This window comes from Hyperolius riggenbachi, chromosome 3 (genome assembly GCF_040937935.1).
Source record: "Hyperolius riggenbachi isolate aHypRig1 chromosome 3, aHypRig1.pri, whole genome shotgun sequence".
NCBI classification, from domain to species: Eukaryota; Metazoa; Chordata; class Amphibia; order Anura; family Hyperoliidae; genus Hyperolius; species Hyperolius riggenbachi.
In genome coordinates, this window is record NC_090648.1 from 93,676,345 (window position 1) to 93,695,152 (window position 18,808).

General features: G+C 44.3%; 2 protein-coding genes across 2 annotated transcripts in view; one reads left to right on the plus strand and one right to left on the minus strand.

The window, feature by feature from the left end:
• Positions 1-912, minus strand: part of ADAM9 (ADAM metallopeptidase domain 9) — a 153,935-nt gene extending 153,023 nt beyond the window's left edge. The window contains exon 1 of the mRNA XM_068274597.1: positions 411-912. Coding sequence (XP_068130698.1) covers positions 411-486 — 76 coding nt within the window. The 5' untranslated portion in view covers positions 487-912. The remainder of the gene's footprint in view (positions 1-410) is intronic.
• A 207-nt stretch (positions 913-1,119) lies between these two features.
• On the plus strand, positions 1,120-15,291 carry TM2D2 (TM2 domain containing 2). Its single transcript, XM_068272275.1, has 4 exons — positions 1,120-1,363; positions 7,442-7,529; positions 11,430-11,545; positions 14,892-15,291. The coding sequence occupies exons 1-4, from the start codon at positions 1,185-1,187 to the stop codon at positions 15,103-15,105; spliced, it is 597 nt and encodes a 198-aa protein (XP_068128376.1). The 5' UTR covers positions 1,120-1,184; the 3' UTR covers positions 15,106-15,291.
• The last annotated feature ends 3,517 nt before the right edge of the window (positions 15,292-18,808 follow it).

Here is an 18,808-nt window from a genome sequence, read left to right on the forward strand (position 1 = left end):
CTTCACACCCATAACATGTGTAGCCACACAAACACCTGATCTGAAGTATAGTCCCCTGTACTGGAGGAAGGGAAGGTTACTCTGGGCTCCCCTATGATCGCAGGTGCTGCTCCCTTCTAGTTACGCCCCTGGGCCAAACCAGAAATCTGCACAGGCCTAATTAAGTTCAGAAAATGAACGACTCACTGACAGTTTCATAATTAAGATTACATCTCTAAATAATAATAACATAATTATTAATCCCCTATTTATTGTTTAGCGCTGCGTACTATGTTGGTGCTTTATAAATACAATAAATAATAATAATATTGGCCAGTGTCCCACAACCTCTCTAGATACTTTCCCTTCACAGCGATGTGATTTCCTGAGGGTAGCCTGTGTGCACAGGAATGCAGAGATACAGTGCTTACCTTGGCTGGCCATACAGGTGATGATCAGCAGCAGAGACCCCGAGTACAGGGTGACAGATAAGCAGGCAGCAGCCATGGGATGGAAACTTGGAGGATGCTCAGATACAACAGTCCTCAGATACACCAATCAACAGCTCTCAGTAGGATCAGATCATCCCAGTGCAGTCCATGGACCATCAGAATCAAAGCAATGGGCTTCTCATGCTTCTCAGCCACCCCACATCCAGCCTTGCCCTCCCCAAATGATCCTCAAGTAATGATGTAAACAAGCTCCCCCAGCTTAGTGCCAGGCACACAGACCCTGCAGCAAGAACACTGAGGAGTGAAAAAAGTTAATAAGCAGCAGCCACAAGGCAGCACTTCCTCTTTGTTGGTGAGGAGCCCCCTTGTCCCCTCCCTGGGAGCAGGATGATGATGATGATTCCCGTGTCCCGCCTCTGGATCTGCTTTTCCTATAGAAGTGCTCACACTGCACTCTACCCAGCTGATCACTCCCTGACCTCAGTGCTGCTCAGCACGCATGCGCGGACCGGTTGCCACTACGCCTGGCCCCAGCGCTTATTGGAGAGAGAAATACGCTTTCAACTGCAGCGGCATCTTGTGTTTAAAAAGAGAACTGCAACCTCTTTACAATAGAGGTGATAGTGAGCCGCAGGAGACGCACGCTCGTACGTGGTGACGTAGGGCGGCGCTAGCTTGCTGTGCTCTGATTAGTGGAAGCAGTGTGGGCGGAAGAAGTCGGGTAGTGTGGGAGAGGCCCATGCCAGGAGGAGGATGCGGTGGCCTCAGCCGCCGGTGATTTATCTATTATTGGGAGGGCAGGGGCTGCTGCTCACCTTCTCCATTATCGCCTCCCAGAATAGTACGAGCCCGGCCACCTCACCGGAGCCCAGCACCACCGCCACCCCGGAAGTGAGGAACCCCAGAGGACCCCTCGTCCTGTGCGAGTATCTGTAAGCATTGCGGCTGACCGCTGTCGTTACTACTGTATAGAGCTGATCTCCTCATTGTTTTAAGAAGTAGGACATTTTGCATGAGCAGCACAGCGACAGTTATGGTGTCACCAGTGCTTAATGGAGAACTGTAGTGAGGTATATGGAGGCTGCCATATTTATTTCCTTTTAAGCAATACCAGTTGCCTGGCAGCCCCGCTGATCTATTTGGCTGATGTAGTGGCTGAATCACACCAGAAACAAGCATGCAGCTAATCTTGTCATATCTGTCAAAATTGTCAGAAAAACCTGATCTGCTGCATGCTTGTTCTGGGTCTATGGCTGAAAGTATTAGCGGTAGAGGATCAGCAGGATAGCCAGGTAACTGGAATTGTTTAAATGGAAATAAATATGGCAGCCTCCATACACCTCTCTCTACAGGTCTCCTTTAAAGGGAAGATTCGAGGTGAATAAAAAAATCTACTTACCTAGGGCTTCCTCCAGCCCCTGGCACCGTCCTGTGCCCTCGCCACAGCTCTGGTGGGTCCCAGTCCCCTCCGGTGCAGATGTCAACCTCACCAGGTTGGCATCTCACTGCGCTCCAGCGTGTGACTCACGAAGTCGCACTGACGTCATCCGGACTGTACTACACAGGTGCAGAGCTACTGCGCAGTACAGTCTGGATGACGTCAGTGCGACTCCGTGAGTCACACGCTGGAGCGCAGTGAAATGCCAACCTGGTGACTTTACGAAACCTGGTGAGGTCGGCATCTGCACTGGAGGGGACCGGGAGCTGCGGCGAGGGCACAGGACTGCTGCCAGGGGCTGGAGGAAGCCCTAGGTAAGTAGAATTTTTATTATTATTTACCTTGGACCTTCCCTTTAGGCCTCTTTTACAGTGGGACATTGCAGAAAGATGGAGGCAGGTGCTATGCACAGGTAGCAAGATCTGGACCATGGAGTGCAACTCACCAAGTCTAGTAACCGATTCAATGTGGAGGAAGCAAGCGGCGGTGCACATCCAAGTAAAATGTCACTTTTATTTTAATCCATTAAAAGGCATAACAGCATCTTGCATATCATGATGGAGAGAGGTATAGGCAGAGGAGAGCGGTCTACAGCCGTTTCGCGCCATCAAAGACTGTGGCGCATCATCAGGACCAAACGTGCCATTGACTGTAATGGTTACTGCGAGTACCGCAATGCGACAAAATGTCAGATACTTACCTCAGTAGAAGGAAGCCTCTAGAGTCGTAGTGAGGGGTGGGAAAACTTTTCTCGCAGTGGGACGCATTCCTCTAGCAGCCGTATACCTCTGCTCTCCTCACTCTGCAGAGTTGTGAGTGCGTTCTGATAAGCAACTCTTGAATTGAGAAACTGTCTCTTTTTGCAACAAAACCGTTGGAAGCCCATCCTCCTCCAGGCTCCTAATGGACCTATGGAGTGGATACAGCACTGTCTGATCATTGGAGATCCGACACTCTGTTTGCTTTTTTTTCTAATAACCTGAGGTTGTCTTGGATTTATTTAGGAATAAAAAAACTCTTGCTGTGGATTCATCATGCAGTTGCAGTCAGGGCTGCGGAGTCGGTACAAAAATCTTCCGACTCCAACTCCTCAGTTTACGAAACTGCCAACTCCGACTCCAGGTACCCAAAATGACTCCTCTACTCCAACTCCTTAGTCTAATACTTACCAGGGCTGTGAATTCTGTCCAAAAATCATCCAACTCCTTAGTTTATGAAATCACGACTCCGACTCCAGGTACCCAAAATTGCTCCGACTCCTTGACTCCGACTCTACAGCCCTGGTTGCAGTCACACCACCACTATACAAACCTCTTGGCATATAAAGAGACAGGAGAATGGTTCCTCTGGTAACAGCCCATACACAGTACTTCCTGTATATACGCTGCTATGGGAGCAGTTTCTTCATCACTGCGGTGCTGTGGGTCACTGCTGATTTGAGGTCTAGAAGCGAGGGAGACTGTGGTGGAGGAGGCAATTGCCAACTCAGAAGGTAAACGAGCTCTGGGCAGGATGCCCCCCCCCCCTTTTAAAATGCCACCTGATGCAAGACGTTCAGGCGGCGTCATGGACGGACCACCCTTGAGTGGCCTGCACAGAGCCCAGACCTAAATCTTAGTGAGGATCTGTGGCGGGTGCTCAAAGTGAATGTCCATGCGTGGCAACCATGCAATCTGGACCAGTTAGAACAATTTGCAATGGAAGAATGGGCCACAATCCTTCAGGAGACCTGTGCCAACCTAGTAAAGATCTACTCATAAGCGATTGTTGTCAGTTGTAGCTCAGAAAGGGTACACTCATGACTATTAATGGCCAGGGGGCTAATCATTTTGAATGTCTCATTTTTGCCTTTTCTTGTTTCAACTTGGTGTATCAATAAAATATCCTAATTTAACTGACTTTTTTTGTAGTGGGTTTCCAAACTAACACACACTTGTTAAATGGTGAGGACTTCATCTCATATAAAATAGCCTTGAACAACTTCAGAAATGCACTCTCTGTGGCAAAACAGTCCTATTTTTCTTCCCTAATATCTACCCATTTCCACAATCCAAAATGCTTTTTCAGCACCTTCAGCTCCGTTCTCCATCCTCCTCCTCCTTCATCATCTGAAGAATTTGCAACATACTTCAATGATAAAATTGACAAAATCCGAAGTGAATTCTCCAGGCAGCCCTCAAATACCACCTCCACACCTCTCATTGACTGCTCTCTAACTGCCTTCTTTCCACTCTCTGAATATTCTGAGATATTGCAAGAGAAAAATATGCAGAAACGCTGGCACTGCAGTCACTGTCCTCTTATGAGTGGAAGGGGGGAGGGGCGGCACTGTCACAAACAACCAGGTATGGTGTAATAAGAATCTCCAGCGTGCTCAGGCATAAGTCACATCTAGATGCAAGAAGGAGAAGAAAAGCGCCGGCACTGCTGTCATTCACTTTTTTTTGTGAATAATCATATTGAACATGATGAAAACGTGCATAAATAGCCAGGGCTGTGGAGTCGGAGTCGAAGTCGTGGAGTCGGGCAATTTTGGGTGCCTGGAGTCGGAGTCGGAGTCGGGAAAAAATGCACCGACTCCGACTCCTAATGAATTTGTAACTGTAATTAAAATAGAAAATATGATAAAATGTTCTATTTTTCAGATAATAGTCATTAAAAATAATGTATATATACAGTAATAGCTGTGCTTAGTCCACAAAAATTAAATAAACCAATCAAAATTAGTTACTTGTGCGGCTTCAATAAAGCAGTCCCCGTATTTTTAAGGTCAGATATACATATCTGATTGTGACTGTATATATGATGTGTACACAGGAATCTCTTATATATACTAAATAACATCTATGCTGTAAGAATAAAGCCTGATGTGTAGTCGTGTCACTAATAGAGATGGTCAACGAGATGGAAATAATTCTGCATTGATGCTGATTTATGCAAATGTATGCACTCCCTTTGCTGATGAAATCAAATAATTTGATATGTTGTTAAAATTTGGTTTGGTGACTACAAATTAAAGGGTAACTGAGGCGGTATAAAGGAGAGCTCAGAGTCTAGAGTTGCCCCCAGGCAACAAGCTTTGGGTAGTTGATGCTATTGGGGTGTTATCTACATTGATTGTGACAATGGGAGGTGGAACAGAGAGCGAAGGTGGAAATATCACAATCTCCGTTTTTGCTCATAATGGGCTTGATTCACAAAAGCGTGCTAACAGATAGCACGCTGGTGAAAAGCCCCTTATCACGCCTAAACTCAGTTTAGGCGTGATAACTATAGCACCAACTGGGTTAGCACCGCAGTGCACAGCTGATCAAAAGTTTTGCGCTAGAAAAGTCTGGTGCTCGCGAAACGTCGCATAGAGTTTAATGGCGCTGCTTTGCACGCAGGACTTTGCGCGCGATCTAAACTTATCACGCCTAAACTGAGTTTAGGCAGGATAAGGGGCTTTTCACCAGCGTGGTGCAATGGTTATCACGCCTAAAGTCTTTTAGGCGTGATAACTGGGTTATCACCGCTTTGTGAATCAAGCCCATTGAGTTTAAGGAAGCGGGATGACCTAAATGTAGAAAAAAATTAGTTGAGATTAGATAGGAGGTGGGTATGACCCGCTCGAGCACAAATAGGATAACAACTGTTTTTGAATCAAAGGATAATTTATTCAATAATTAATGACATAAATGTAGATACAGCGGATAGACATTCGGGGACTTTTGATAGTAGTGTAGTCTTTTCCATCTACATGCACGGTCTCGGTGACTTAATACACTCATTCGGGTTTCAATACCACCTGTATGCAGACGATACACAACTGTACCTCTATGCCCCAGACCTTAACTCCCTTCTCAAACGTGTTCCTGACTGCTTGTCTGCTATATCCTCCTTCATGTCCTCTCGCTTCTTAAAACTTAATATGAGTAAAGCGGAACTAATAATTTTTCCACCGTCTCTGTCCACCTCTCTGCCTGAAGTAAATAAATGTTAATAACACTTCCATAACAAAGCACGGTGCTTGGGGGTAATATTCGACTCATCTCTCATTTACTCCTCATGTTCACTCCATAACCAGCTCCCGCATCTCCAACTCAAAAACATATCTCGCATCTGACCTTTTCTCACTCAAGACACAACCAAAATGTTAATACATGCTCTTATAATTTCTCGTCTGGACTACTGCAACATACTACTCTGTGGACTACCTTCTAACAGACTGGCCCCGCTCCAGTCGGTACTGAACTCAGCTGCTCGCCTCATTCATCTTTCTTCTTGCTGCCCCTCTCTGTCAAGCTCTTCACTGGCTCCCAATTAACCAGAGGATTCAGTTCAAACTCCTAACCCTAATCTACAAAGCTCTCCACAATCTCTCTCCCCGGTACATATCCTCACTAATCTCCAGATACAAACCCAATCGCAATCTCAGATCGGCACATGATCTTCTGTTGTCCTCCTCTAGAATCAACTCCTCACATTCACAATTACAAGATTTCGCACGTGCTTCACCCCTCCTCTGGAATGCCCTCCCACAACACATCCGTCACTCGCCAACCTTTTGTTACCTTTAAACGTTCTCTAAAAACACACTTGTTCCGACAAGCATATACCTTAGGCCACTTCCCTTTGTCCTAAGACCAAATTGCACTCCTACTAGGTATCCTAAAACACACTGCCTTTATATATTTTATCGTATACTACCCCTCTTCTTGTTCCCCCCCTTTCCTTTTAGATTGTAAGCCCGCAAGGGCAGGGCTCTCTCCCCCTTTTGTGTCTTGGTAACCATTATACATTATATTTATTATGTTACTTTTATCACTGTCATTACCAAGTCTATATTTTGTATTCTGTATCATTTTTTTGTATTTTGTCACTAATTATGTATCTTGTATATTGGTGTACACCATTGTCTGTATTATTATGTACCCAATGTTCATTTCTTACTTTGCCACGGAACATGTTGGCGCTTTATAAATCAATAATAATAATAATAATAATAATAATAATAATAATTTTCATGGAGAAATCAAGTGTTGTCTAATTTTATAAGGGGGCTAATAATTTTGGCCTCAACTGTAACTGTATAGCCCTAATAACATTCCCGACAAAAGAAATGTATAACCCACATTAACCACTCGCACTTGCCCAGTCCTACCGATACACTGTTTAAAGTGTGAACTAAGCTTACAGCTGAATTTCCATTAGGGCATTGCGGTTTTTCATTTGCGATATTCCTGTTTCCAAACCTTCAGTCTCTGCGCACCACGTTCTCACTGGTCATGCATGTTCATTAATTCAAGAGACACGCTGTCAGTTTTGTTTTGTTTTGTTTTTCTCTACACGCAAATGCACACAAGGGAAAAACGTTGCATTTGGATGGCAACAGTCCATTGTTTTTAAATGGTCTGGCAGTTGTAGTGCAATTCAAACGTACATCAACCACAACTGATGGAAATTCAGAGAGATTTTTCACATGCCGATGTCACAGTTGAGAATACATACTTGGATATATCTATTTTGCTGTGTTTAAGAAAACAAAATGTTATGTTTTGTACACAGCTGAACAGTACTTTCTGTTTCTTAGGCCTGAAGAGTTTATCCAGTGTGATGATCCAATGGACCATACAGGAAATGAGTCTATGCAGCAAGATGCTGGCTATGGATGCACCAAGGTGAATTTTACTGTAGTTCCTTTTCTTCCTTATATACAGGGCTGTGAAATTGGTACAAAAATCATTCAACTACCAAGTTTATGAAACCTCCTACTCCAGGTAACCCAAAATTCTCTGACTTCACAGTCCATGAAGGGCTATGGAGTGGATACAAAAATCACCGAACTCCGCCTTCTCAGTTTATGAATTCATCGACTCCAGGGGCCCAAAATTACTCTGACTCCTCAACTCCGACTCCACAGTCCTTGCACTGCTATGGAGTGGGTACAAAATCATCCAAATATGACTCCGACTCCGAGTTTATGAAACCTCTAACTCCACAGTCATGCTATATACGTCATGTTTTTGATGTGTCAGTATCCTAAATTTCCATAACCACAATTTGAGGGCTGGATGACTTTACCTCTGTAACTCATTTACAAATAGTCGGTTATGGAAAGACTGGTAGATGTTATTCTGCCTTGATATCTTGTAGCTGAACTTTAATTCAGTATTAAAGCACACCTAAATATTCCTTCACATACCATAGTTACATAGTTATTTTGGTTGAAAAAAGACATACGTCCATCGAGTTCAACCAGTACAAAGTACAACTCCAGCCCGTCCCCCACATACCCCTGTTGATCCAGAGGAAGGCGAAAAAACCCCCACAAGGCATGGTCCAATTAGCCCCAAAAGGGAAAAATTCCTTCCTGATTCCAGATGGCAATCAGATAAAATCCCTGGATCAACATCATTAGACATAACCTAGTAATTGTAGCCATGGATGTCTTTCAACGCAAGGAAAGCATCTAAGCCCCCTTTAAATGCAGGTATAGAGTTTGCCATAATGACTTCCTGTGGCAATGCATTCCACATCTTAATCACTCTTACTGTAAAGAACCCTTTCCTAAATAAATGGTTAAAACGTTTTTCCTCCATGCGCATCATGTCCTCTAGTCCTTTGAGAAGGCCTAGGGACAAAAAGCTCATCCGCCAAGCTATTATATTGCCCTCTGATGTATTTATACATGTTAATTAGATCTCCTCTAAGGCGTCTTTTCTCTAGACTAAATAAACCCAGTTTATCTAACCTTTCTTGGTAAGCGAGACCTTCCATCCCACGTATCAATTTTGTAGCTAGTCTCTGCACCTGCTCTAAAACTGCAATATCTTTTTTGTAATGTGGTGCCCAGAACTGAATTCCATATTCCAGATGTGGCCTTACTAGAGAGTTAAACAGGGGCAATATTATGCTAGCATCTCGAGTTTTTATTTCCCTTTTTAATGCATCCCAAAATTTTGTTCGCTTTAGCTGCAGCGGCTTGGCATTGAGTATGATTATTTAGTTTGTTGTCGATGAGTACTCCTAAGTCCTTCTCCAAGTTTGATGTCCCCAACTGTATCCCGTTTATTTCGTATGGTGCTAGACCATTGGTACGACCAAAATGCATGACTTTACATTTGTCAACATTGAATTTCATCTGCCATGTATGTGCCCATATAGCCATCCTATCCAGATCCTGTTGCAATATGACACTATCTTCCTGAGAGTTGATGATTCTGCACAATTTTGTATCATCTGCAAAAATAGCAACATTGCTCACTACTGCATCTAGGTCCTTAATAAATAAATTGAAGAGCACTGGACCCAGTACAGACCCCTGTGGGACCCCACTGCTAACAGTCTCCCATTTTGAGTACGATCCATTGACCACAACTCTTTGTTTTCTGTCCATTAGCCAGTTCCCTATCCATGCACACAAACTCTTCCCCAGTCCTTGCATCCTCAACTTTTGCACCAGACTTCTGTGGGGAACAGTGTCGAAGGCCTTTGCAAAGTCCAAGTATATCACATCTACAGCATTCCCAATATCCATATTAGCATTCACTACCTCATAAAAGCTGAGCATGTTAGTCAAACAGGACCTGACTTTAGTAAACCCATGTTGATGCTGAGAAATAAGATTATTTCCTACTATGAAGTCATGTATAGTATCTCTTAGTAACCCCTCAAAGTTTACCATCTCGGCCATGTTTTGTGTACGTAAATAACCTTGTTTTACTGGAGTTTTGAGGGGATGGTCAGTGAGATGTAATTAACATCCACACTTAAGTTGATGCAGGATTATCTAAATGCTGTATGCAAATATAACATAGTATGGATACAGAGGCGCCAGTATAATAAAAAGATCTAAAACGTTTAAAACAAAAACAGGTCTGGTACTATGCCATGCGCCTGTTTTTGTATACGCTCCATCTTATTGCCTGAGGAAGCGGGTCACTCCCGCGAAACCCGTTGTATTATACTGGAGTATGTAAATAAATAGTTTTGCTGAAAATTGATCGGCATTTTCTTGTGTCTGCCCGGAGGAGGTAAGTCCACCACCACCTCCTCACTTTTAAACGTTTTAGATCTTTTTATCCTTCTGGCGTCTCTGTATCCATACTACGTCATACATATCCACCCTTGGTGGAGGGGTGGTACCTCTTTTTCCCTTAATCTACAGAGAGTGACTTCTTAATCCTGAGTGGGGACAGGTCTAATCTCCCCACCTGCCTTTACAGTGGTTGCCTATGCGGTAACCCTGACTTGTGAGTATATTGCACATACTCTATTCACACACCTTCATTTACCAGTGCATACTACACTATATTGGGTTCTAGGGGTCCCTCTTTTGTATGCAAATGTAGGCAGGCTCCATTTTCATGCTGCATACAGAATTGGCATACCATAGCACTGCATCAGCTCTGAGTTATTTGCATCTCATTGACCATCCCTAGTTATTATTATTTTTAGTATTTATATAGCACCTACATCTTCTGTCTTGTCCCTTAACTGTCCCTCAGAGGAGCTCACAATCTAATCCCTACCATAGTCATATGTGTATATCGTCTAGTTTATGTATGGTAGTCTAGGGCCAACTTAGGGGAAGCCAATTAATTTATTTGTGTGTTTTTGGAATGTGGGAGGAAACCAGAGTGCCCAGAGGAAACCCACACAGACACGGGGAGAACATAAAAACGCCTTGCAGATAGACCTGCTGCCCTGGTGTTTTGCTCTGCGTCATCTCACCTTTCTGGCCAGAGCTGCAGAATGTGTTCTTGTTTCATGTTAGCTGCCATCTCTTCTGAAAAAAAAAAAAAGCTTTAGATGTGCATGCAATGTATGTTGCATTATCTTTCTTAAAGTGAACCAGAGACGAAGCACCCTCATGTATTTTACCATATATATCAGTGGGAATATTAGAGAAAACACCTACCCTGCTCTCTGTTTCATCCTTCACTGCTCAGCCTGCTTGTTATCAGCCCTGATAAAATCCCTAACTGAGCATTCAGTCTGGCTTTGCTCAGGAATCATTATAGCTGAGTCATTATAGCAGAGCCACAAGGGGGCAGGCTTGGGCTTGAAAAGACACCCGAGAAAACAGACTCAGCTATAATGATTCTTGAGCAAAGCCAGACTGAATGAAACAGAAAGCAGGGTAGGTGTTGTTCCCACTGATATATATGGATACATGAGGGTGCTTCGTCTCTGGTTCACTTTAATGTGCCCATACCTGGTACAATTTTTTTTTTTTTTTTTTTTTTTTTTTTGATTAGATAATTTAGTTCAAATATTCCGTTAGATCGAATAAAATTTTTTTTCCAACATGTCTGATCCGATTTATATAGAAAAAAACGGGGTAATTGTTCGTTTTTCTTGACCGAAAAAAAAGATTATTTTCAACTTTCATTCAATTTGATCATTTTGGTTGAAAAAAACGTGAAAATTGTTATTTATTTCTGTTCAGGTACAGTTGCAGCAGAGCCGCAGATTACCAGCAGATGGTGCTATAAGAGCAGCAATGGCAGCAGCAAAATATAACTGAACATAGTCCATAATGTTTATTAAGTTATTTTGCCATGCTTTTTCCACAGTTTGGGGGCCAGGCGTACGGTGATGTGCAGCATACCAAAGTGATGTGCCACGCGCTAGTCGGCATTGATTGCGAAGGACCGACAACCTTTCAGCGTGGGAATAAGCCATGCATCAAGTAGGTCACTACTTCTATGTACGCTGCATAGCATTTGAGAATGGAACATAACACTAACCCTGTAACATGTATAGCACCTACCACACAATGGGCTTGATGCACTAAACAGGGAGCACACAACAGTTTTACCATTACTTGCGCAAAGGAAGCACCAGCTATTAACCCATTAGTGTCAAGGACTTTACCGGAATAAGGTGACTGTTGCTATGGTAACACGAGGTGATGCACATTACCATAGCAACACACGCGTTAACCTGATAATGGGCTTGGTGTTAATGGGTTAGTGGACGGTGCTCCCCCTGCACGGTAAAATTGTTGTGCGCTCCCTGTGCATGGCAACTTTACTGGAGTTTATTCACGGTACAAGGTTATTCTTAGGACGCACATTTAGCAGAGCAATTTTATACTATAGTAACTCTTCTGTTGGATCAGACCAGTCAAGCTCCCCCCAACCAGTTCCACATAAAAACAATACGTGTTAGCATGTAAGCCTCGTGAGGTTTCACTCATGGTACACACCCTAACCTCTCTCCAGTGTTATCCCATTTGCTTAAAGGGGAACAAGTATGCTATATGACTTGGGAGTGACCGGCAGGAAAAAAGACAATTGTACTCACATGGGTAGAGAAAGCGCAAGTGCACTGGAGAAGGCAACACCTGTCTGTATTGCATGCAGTTCTCAGCATCTGTCTATATGGGCTGCGAAGTGCATAAGCTTGGTCTGTATATGGAGGAACAAAACACTCCGCCTCCTGCAAATGCACAAACCAGGTTTATGCTCTTCACAGCCCTAATAGACAGATGCTGAGAACTGCGTGCAATAGAGACAGGTGTTGCCTTGTCCAGAGCACTTGTGCTTTCTCTACCCATGTGAGTACAATTGTCTTTTTTTCTTGCAGGTCGCTCGCAACGTTCCCCTTTAAGCAAATAGGGTAACGCTGGAGAGAAAAAAGACAAGACAAATAACATTTATATCGCGCTTTTCTCCAGGCGGACTCAAAGAGCCAGAGCTGCAGCCACTAGGGAGCGCTCTATAGGCAGTAGTAGTGTTAGGGAGACTTGCCTAAAGTCTCCTACTAAATAGGTGCTGGCTTACTGAACAGGCAGAGCCGAGATTCTAACCCAGGTCTCCTGTGTCAGAGGCAGAGCCCTTGACCATTACACCATCCAGCCACAGAGAGGTTGGGGGGGGGGGGGGGGGGCGGTACCATAAGAGAAGCCTGCATGAGGCGTACCTGCTAAGATATATCTGTGTCATACAGGCTGTTAAAGTATTTGACAGGCACTTTATGTAACTGGACTGATGAGGGCTGTTTTTATTAGAAGTACAGTTAAGGTACCCACACACTTATTGATTTTCCTGTTCGATTCCATACAGATTCGATCGATCTGCAGGGAATCTATTCCTCCAAAATGCTCGATCAATCGACTTTTAGTCAATGTTGACCAAAAATCAATCGAAATTATCGATTGGACAGGACGTAAGATATAGGTCGATTGGGGCGGGGCTGTGGTGGAAGATCAGCAGCCCATAGCAGTGCGCTGCATCAAACAGTGCAACGCGTCAGTTTGATCGATGTTCAATAGATTCCCTACTGGAATGTGCAGTGTGTGGTAGTAATTGATTCCTTCCTGAATCAATTCCATTCAGAGAGGAATTAAATAGATTGCCAGACAATGTGGCAAAATGATTGTGTGTGGCCAGCTTAACCTTGCAAATAAATGCTTCCATAGAAAATACAATTATAGCTTATGGTGCCCATACATGGTACAATTTTTTTTCATCCAACCTTACCATTTCTATGGAATATAAGGGAACTGCCTAAATTACCTTTTCAGTGTATTTACTTAATTTACCCTTATACTACATAGAAAAGGTAAGATTGGATGAAAGAAATGGTACCATCTATGGGCACCATTAGAGTGATTGACGCCAGTGTGCATTTTGCTTTATATTTTCAGAATAAAGCTGTGTTAAAGTGGCAAGACTGAAACTATTAACTGAAAGAAAATTAAACTTGTGTATCATTGATATGTGTTTGCAAAGATAATAAAGAAATTATTTTGACACATATGGTCTGCAGTGGTGCTGTTTATAGGGGTATATTTTCTCTTATAGTATTATGAAATAAAATAAAATAAATCATCCAATAAAAAATTATTTCCTACCTATCCTGTTGTTTTAGTACCAACTGTCAGATTTAACCACTTAACGACCAGCTAACGCCGATAGGCGGCACCTGGTCGTTTGTGGTTTTGCATGGAAACGGGCGCTCGTTCGAGCGGCCTTTCCATGCTAGTTCACTGTCTCCGTGAACAGTGTGCGAGCCGACGATCGCGGTTTGCACGCATAATGTAAACACGGGGGAAGAAATCCCCGCCGTTTACATCAATACGGCGCTGCATGATGGATGGAGATCGGCGATCCCCGGCCTCTGATTGGCCGGGGATCGCCGTCATTTGATAGGCTGAAGCCTATCCTATCCGGTGCAGGACGGATATCCGCCCTGCGCAGCTCATAGGGGAAGAGAGAGGGAGGTAAGGGGAGGGAGCGCGCAATATCGCTGCGGAGGGGGGCTTTGAGGAGCCCCCCCCCCAGCAGGTCATCCCCCTAATGGGGAAAAAAGGGGGGGGGGGAAGTATGATCGCCCTGCTGTAATGACGATCTGTGCTGCGGGCTGGAGAGCCCACGCAGCACAGATAATGCAGAGTCAGCCCGGTCCTTAAGTGGGAGACATGTGATCTGAGAAAAGAAGAGAATATTTCTGCCGGTTTCCACCTTTACTGTTTCTCTGTGATGCCAAAAGTGACATCACTTTTTTTCTTTTCTTCTTATCAGCTCAGTGTTATTTTATAGATTACTGTCCCTCCTACAGCAAACATCACCTACACACCATGCAATTTCCCTTCAGATAGGTCGAATCAATGTTGTGATCTTGTTCTGATCACTTTTCTGATTATTTCTATACAAAATTGACCATAAAAAAAAATCGGAAATCAGATTGGACCTGTCAAATAATCGATTCAACCTGTCTGACGGGAAATGATGGTGTGTACCAGGCATAACAGGCTCACATCGCTGTGTAAACTCTTCGAAGGACTTCAATTGGGGGGGGGGGGGGGGGGGGATTCTGTTGTTTGCATTTTAAGATAAGCTTGTTACCATAGCTAAAAAAAAAAATCAGTGGACATATAGGGACCTATTTTAGAACATAAAGGGTTTACATATACGGTACATTTGGGGCTCTAATGATTTTTAGGCAATATTTTTTTTATTTTTGGATCTTATAACCCACTTTCAGGCAGGAAATGATGGCTGATGGTGAATGTTGTTTTGTGTGCACAGGTACACTGGTCACTACTTCATCACCACTCTGCTGTACTCTTTCTTCCTGGGATGCTTCGGAGTGGATCGCTTCTGCCTGGGACACACAGGCACCGCTGTGGGCAAACTCCTTACTCTGGGCGGTCTTGGCATCTGGTGGTTTGTAGACCTCATTCTGCTGATCACAGGAGGACTCATGCCCAGTGACAACAGCAACTGGTGCACCATATACTGAACATATACTGTATCCATGGGGACACTCCAGTCTACAGCAGGCTGTCACAGCTGCAGGTTCTTTTTTTATCATTACAAAATGCACTTTAGCAGTGAAAGAAACGCAGATCCTATATGTAAGATGTAATTTATGTATATATGTATGCTGATGACTTATGTTAAACCAAAATAAACTTAAACAAGAGTATTATTGTCTCTTCCTTAGTTCTCAATCTGACACCGTACACACAAATATATGTGACCAGTGCACTGCCCCTTATCTGCAAGAGTTGCACCCAGCCTGAGGTTTCCCTCAAGCATCTTAAAGGGACACTTTTAAGCCAGGAATAAAAAAAACAGTTTTACTTGGGCTTCTACCAGCCCCCTGCAGCTGTCCTGTGCAGTCGCAGTCACTCCCCAGCTAGTTTCGTTTTCACTTGACAGGGACTTGGCGGGCTTTCTTCACCTGCGCAGGCCTGGCCACACGTTTCCTTCTTCATGGTAATGTCCTCAATAGCATCCAGCACAGGCGCAGGACGCTATTGCGGACGGGAACGTGAAGAAAAATATGCGTGGCCAAGCCTGTCTGTGAAAACGTAACTAGTTGGCAGGGGACCGGAGAGCTCCATGATTGACTGCGAGGGCACGGGACGGCTGCAGGCGGCTGGTAGAAGCCCCAGGAAAGTAAAACAGTTTTTTTTTGTTTATTCTTCCCTTTAAAGAATCAGAATCATTTATTTCGCCAAGCATGACAGGATCATGCCTGGAATTGGGTTTGGCACTTACAGGGCTCAGCATCTACAAGAACATGAAAATTAGTGACAAGAACATGAAAAGTAAAGGACAACTGAAGTGAGTAGAATATGGAGGCTGCCATATTTATTGCCTTTTAAACAATACCAGTTGCCTGGCAGCCCTGCTGATCTGTTTGGCTGCAGTAGTGTCTGAATAACACCAGAAACAAGCATGCAGTAAATCCTGTCAGATCTGACAATAATGTCAGAAACACCTCATCTGCTGCATGCTAGTTCAGTGTCTATGGCTGAAAGTATTAGAAGCAGAGGATCAGCAGGAAAGCTAGGCAACTGGTATTGTTTAAAAGGAAATAGATATGGCAGCCTCCATATCCTTTAAAGTAAACCTGAGACGAAGGGAACAAGAGGATTTTTAGCCACCTGGGACTTCCTCCGCTCCCGGCCCGCTGTGCTTCTGTGATGTCTGCTATCCAGCTGGGTTGCAGGCTACTGTGCATTTGCTGCTTTGGGTCATGTGCCTCCTCTATCGTGCTCCTGTGCCTGGGAGCGTCCTGCACAAGTGTAGTTAGAAGTCTTAACGAACTGCATGTGAGTGTTCTGCGCAAGCACAGTGTAATAGCAGGATCGGAGGCGTGCAGCCAGGTCCGCGCATACACTGTAGTTATCAAGTGAGGCGGGTAGCAGACTTTAATGGGGATAACAGCAGTACAACAGAAGAGACTGGGAGGAGATCAAGAGAGCTACAGACTGCAGGGGGATGGAAGAAGCATCAGGTAAGTAAAAATCCATTTGTTCCCTTCTCAGGTACACTTAAAGGGGAACTTCAGCCTAAACAAACATACTGTCATTAAGTTACATTAGTTATGTTAATTAGAATAGATAGGTAATATAATCTCTTACCCACCCCGTTTTAAAAGAACAGGCAAATGTTTGTGATTGATGGGGGCAGCCATCTTTGTCATGGGGGCAGCCATCTTTTTGGTTGAAAGGAGGTGACAGGGTGCAGGAGACACAGTTCCAACTGTCCTGTGTCCTGATCACCCCTCCCGGCTGCATGTGCTAGGCTTCAAATGTCAAATTCAAAATGTAAAAAAAGAAAAAGCAGAACATCAGAAATCCCATCATGCTTTGCACAGCATCAGGGGAAAAATGCCCAGGCAGTTTTTTTCTGTGCAGCTAAAAATGAGGCTTGTATAAGAGAAAAAAAGTTCTGATGCTGTGAAACAGTTAAAGAAACACCAGGCCTTTCCAGTGCTGCTGAGTCAATTTTTAGTCTGGAGGTTCACTTTAAGGCTGCTTTCACAGTAACACATTACAGGCGCACGTTAGTGCAGCCTGTAACGCAGCCCACCGCACAGCAATGAAAAATCAATGGGCTGTTCACAGTGCCCACGTTGCGTTACATTGTAATGCAGCACGTCAAGTTAAAGTGCTGCGTGCTGTACGTTATAAGCGGCTAAGCCGCGTTAGACTGTTTGCACATGCTCAGTAGTGTTGGAGGAGGAGGTCTTCCCTCCTCGGCCAGGCACATGGCTAATTAATATTCACTGCACTGTGACGTGCAGTGTTTACTTCCTGGAGCGGCTGCTCTGTGCGGCGATTGGCTGGCGGGACCACGTGATGCTGCATGCGTCCAAGAGTACGCATCACGGACGCCAGAGTGAGCTGCACAACACGGCTCACTCTGACGTCCAAATCCAACACCACCAGGCGTTGCGTTAGGGGCACGTTATGCGACCATAACGTCCCCTAAAATGCAACGTCCTGGTGGGAAAGTAGCCTAAAAGTGTATCTGAGATAAACTTTTACTCATTGCATAATTGTGTTCCTTTTCATATAGTTTATAGGGCATTCCTCAAGCCAAATACTGTTTTTGTTTTGTTTTAATACTCTAATTCCCTATAAACTAAACAAGCCTCGTCCACAGCGTTTTCACAGTGCCTTGGCACTCTCAGACTCCTGTAGCAAGGGCTTATGGGAGCTCAGTCTGGGCAGGAGGAGGAGGTTACTAGCCAGAGATTTCAGAGGCAGAGGGGAGGAGGAGAGGGGACTGAATTTGTCACAGGCTGAGGGCTGGAGATGCTATTAGCTTGCCTATGTGTAACGTGACATGCCGAACATGGCTGCTCTCATTGTATCACAGGAAGAATCATAAACGGTTGAAGCTGTTTGCAGCTAGATTTGCTGTGTAATCTAAACTAGATAAGATATATAGACAAGTTACTTGTTATAGTTAGCTTTTCATCTCCGATCTGCGTTAAAGAGAACCCGAGGTGGGTTTGAAGAATATTATCTGCATACAGAGGCTGGATCTGCCTATACAGCCCAGCCTCTGTTGCTATCCCAAACCCCCCTAAGGTCCCCCTGCACTCTGCAATCCCTCATAAATCACAGCCACGCTGCTGACAAACAGCTTGTCAGATCTGGCTGTGTTTATCTCTATAGTGTCAGTCTGCTGCTCTCCCCGCCTCCTGCAGAACTCCAGTCCCCGCCTGCATCTCTTCCCTCCCTGCTGATTGGAGGGAAGGGACGGGGGCAGGGACCGGAGCTATGCAGGAGGCGGGGGAGCAGCTGAGACTGACACTACAGATGTAAACACAGCCTCACAGCACGGCTGTGATTTATGAGGGATTGCAGAGTGCAGGGGGACCTTAGTGGGGTTTGGGATAGCAACAGAGGCTGGGCTGTATAGGCAGATCCAGCCTCTGTATGGAGATAACATTCTTTAAACACACCTCGGGTTCTCTTTAAGGGAACACTTTCATGATATATAGCAAATTGTATTTATTCATGATATCCATTGTTATCTTTATACCTTTGTTATCCTGGTGTTAGTGGCATAAACACATCTTCTCGCTATATGGCAGGATATTAGTATGTAGCTCCACCCCTTAAAGGATTACTGTCGCGAAAAGCATAACATTTAAAATATATGTAAACCTATATACAGATAAGAAGTACGTTTCTTCC

What these genes read in the sequence shown, in the direction of transcription:
- TM2D2 (XM_068272275.1), top strand. Translation starts at nt 1,185, where the DNA reads ATGCGGTGGCCTCAGCCGCCGGTGATTTATCTATTATTGGGAGGGCAG. An exon ending in CTCGTCCTGTGCGAGTATCT is followed by an intron (nt 1,364 to 7,441) that starts GTAAGCATTGCG and finishes TCTGTTTCTTAG; the next exon opens with GCCTGAAGAGTTTATCCAGT. An exon ending in CTGGCTATGGATGCACCAAG is followed by an intron (nt 7,530 to 11,429) that starts GTGAATTTTACT and finishes CTTTTTCCACAG; the next exon opens with TTTGGGGGCCAGGCGTACGG.